We start from the raw sequence: 2880 nt of genomic DNA on the forward strand, positions 1-2880 counted from the left end.
GCACGCACATTGATACATTAAATTTCTGTTTATTGCAACGTATTTCACCTTTCACAAAATGTGGAATGCATGAATTACTGACAGAAAATAAACTTTGAAGAATAAAAGAAAATGTATGTATGAAAGATATACATAAAAAGGTCGGAGAGGCATGTACACACAAAAAATACCGGAAAACAAAAACTGCACGACGTACATTCAATAAAGTCAGCTGATAGCAAGTTCCAGGCAGTTTTTCTGTTGTCTCTGTGTTTTTTCAGCTACTGAAGGCTGGTGCAAATTTTTGGGTAACTAAGAGTGTCTACTTAATTGAAAAACGAATCGATCGTACGCTGTTTCTTCACTTCTGCAACGTTAGCATAGACGGCGTTCTCGATCTGGCGAAGCATTGGTAGGGCAGAAATCATGCCCTTTCTCTGCGTGAACCGGCGAAGGTAGTCGACCATGTCCATCTGTTCTTTCACGGTGAGTGGCGGTGGTTCATTCTCGATGTCAGAGTCGGAGTCGGGATCTTCCAGCCTCGACCGTTTCGCTTCGCGGACGGACTCAAGAAGCTCCACGTCGGAAAGCTCACCGGTGACCTCAATCGTGTTGTCCATCTCGATGTAATCGTTGAATTCTTCTGACGTCATGTTTACTGGAGTCGGCACATCCGCCAGCGGATCGACATCAACTACAGCATCGGTAGCCTCAGAGTCTGACAAACCAGCTTTACGAAAACACCCAACGACTGTTTGCGGCTTGACAGCATCCCACGACTCCTTCGCTAGGTAGATTGCATCCAAGACGGTGAATAGCTTCGCGACATCAACAGCTCGTCGGTCAGGATCGGCGTCAAGTGCGGCGATGACACGAGAGTTCAGTCGGCTTCTGTAGTGACCCTTCCAGTTTTTGATAACGCCCATGTCAAGAGGTTGAATCAAACTGGTCGTGTTCGGTGGCAGGAACTTCAGCTCAATGTTCGTCAGTGCAACGTTTGACGGATGAGCTGAACAGTTGTCCACCAGCAGACAGATACGGCGACGTTTGCAGCGCAGTTCACCGTCCCACTTCTTCAGCCACTTTGCAAACCATTCGCCTGTCATCCAAGCATTTTTGGAATGACCGTAGTCGACTGGAAGCCGGACGGGTCCCTTGGAAAACAACGCGGTTGCCTACTTTTGCCGATGATGAAAAGTGGGCGTTTCTCCGTCCCCGACATGTTTGCACATACGAGGGTGGTGATTCTCTCCATTGCCTTCTTTCCACCCACCAGTTCGTCACCTTTGAGGCAGTGTCCCTTATCTGGAAGGCCGCGATAATACAGGCCAGTTTCGTCTGCATTAAAGATGTCATCCTTGTTGTACGCTTGCAAAATGGCCGGTATGATGTGTTGTCTCCAGTGTTGGGCCGCTGGGAAGTCTGCATTCTGCTTTTCACCTTGCTCCTTCTTGTAGGCAATGTTGTGGCGACTTTTCCAACGTGACAGCCAACCATCGGATGGAGTGAATTCGCTCCCCTCTGCCGCAGCGAGCTCAGTTGCCTTCTGCTTCAGCAACGGCCCAGAGAGTCGGGCGCCCTGGCTAATTTTCTGCTGAAACCATAGGAACAGTGCACTGCCAACTTCTTCTTCCTTGCCAGCTCTCTGTCGCTTACGGTTGTGATTGCCGGTGTCAAACTGATCGAAGATCTGTTGCTTGGCTTTCACTAACCGCGAAACTTGCGAGGTTGAAACACCAAACTTCTTGGCGGCTGATGCCTGGATAACGTCGGGTAGCTATAAATGCTTGAGCAACTGCACTTTATCAGCGAGAGACAGATCGATGCGTTTCTTAGACGAAGCCATGTTCACTTTCACGAAGAAAATTTCGAACTGAAGAGAGTGAAAAGCTATCCAGTCTTATAAGGCCTGCATGACACTTTCGCTATCGACACCTCTAGCAAATTCACACATTAATGTCACCGATAAAATGAAACAATTTAAACCCACTGCCATCGCTTGCCGCGATTGGTTGCCCATGAACAAAAAGTGCCGCCATGTCTCTCTGTGAAAAGCCGCGTACGCGTTTGAAACGACGGTGAACGACGGTTTGTTCGATCTCAGTTTACCTGAAACTTTCCGACGGTCAAAGTCAATCATGCTGATGCCTGAAGTTGAAAATGTTTCACCTATAACATTTTCGACATGATGTAAACAGCAACAGTGATCGACCGTTCTGCGTTAACGTTTTCCTGTTTTGTTTTGAATGCTGTTGCCGGTCGACTTTCAGCTAAAAAAATTAGATGTCAAGTTAAATCACGAGCAAGTCAGACGTCGATCTATCGTTACGTGTAGCGGGTTAAAGGTCAATGAAACAGATTCGCAATCTTGATTGACAAGGAAAGGCGAAGGCAGCCGCGTTGCCATAAGCAACAGACTACGTCTTTTTAGGGGCGGAGCCAACCTCACTGCCAACTTTGAACTCAGGATGAGTTCGCTCTGTTGCAGAGTTCCATGGTAAACGACGGTCATCACGTCAAAATTGTTTACCACCCCGTAGTTTTTGTTCGTTTTCGTTTTCACACTGGGGACTTTTTACATGAAAATTAACTTCTTTGTAAGCGAAACACTAACGTAAACCCGCCATTGTTTTGAGACCGCCTTTTGTGGGTTCCTACTGCTCGGTTGTTCACACTTACAGCTTTTAACACACGCGGTAAGGGTCGTCTGATAGGTCGTTTACATAGCCGCTAATCGTCGGTCAGTAAAATAAAGGACACATTGTTGACACAATTCTTTGTTCACTTGTCGAAATCACAACTTTATTGTTCTGATCGACATCAAAATGTTCCAATTAAACGGCAGGATGTCCCGTTTAACCATACAACTTTACATGTAAAAATTCTGTTACACAGTGAAAT

At 46.5% G+C, this 2880-nt stretch overlaps 2 protein-coding genes across 2 annotated transcripts; both read right to left on the minus strand.

The window, feature by feature from the left end:
• Nucleotides 1–305: 305 nt before the first annotated feature.
• On the minus strand, nt 306–1085 carry LOC139128240 (tigger transposable element-derived protein 6-like). Its single transcript, XM_070694056.1, has one exon. The coding sequence runs from the start codon at nt 1083–1085 to the stop codon at nt 306–308; it is 780 nt and encodes a 259-aa protein (XP_070550157.1).
• LOC139128241 (tigger transposable element-derived protein 4-like) lies at nt 1082–2491 on the minus strand. The gene is made up of 2 exons (XM_070694057.1): nt 2429–2491; nt 1082–1738 (listed from the first exon to the last, which is right to left on the minus strand). The coding sequence occupies exons 1-2, from the start codon at nt 2489–2491 to the stop codon at nt 1082–1084; spliced, it is 720 nt and encodes a 239-aa protein (XP_070550158.1).
• Nucleotides 2492–2880: the final 389 nt, after the last annotated feature.

This window comes from Ptychodera flava, unplaced genomic scaffold, assembly GCF_041260155.1.
Source record: "Ptychodera flava strain L36383 unplaced genomic scaffold, AS_Pfla_20210202 Scaffold_46__1_contigs__length_1169225_pilon, whole genome shotgun sequence".
Taxonomy (NCBI): Eukaryota; Metazoa; Hemichordata; class Enteropneusta; family Ptychoderidae; genus Ptychodera; species Ptychodera flava.

Bases quoted from the DNA above. Each gene is read 5' to 3' on its own strand.
- LOC139128240 (XM_070694056.1), bottom strand. From the start codon at position 1,085: ATGACAGGCGAATGGTTTGCAAAGTGGCTGAAGAAGTGGGACGGTGAA.
- LOC139128241 (XM_070694057.1), bottom strand. From the start codon at position 2,491: ATGACCGTCGTTTACCATGGAACTCTGCAACAGAGCGAACTCATCCTG. The intron at 1,739-2,428 runs GTGAGGTTGGCT...GACGTTATCCAG, and splicing joins TCCTGAGTTCAAAGTTGGCA to GCATCAGCCGCCAAGAAGTT.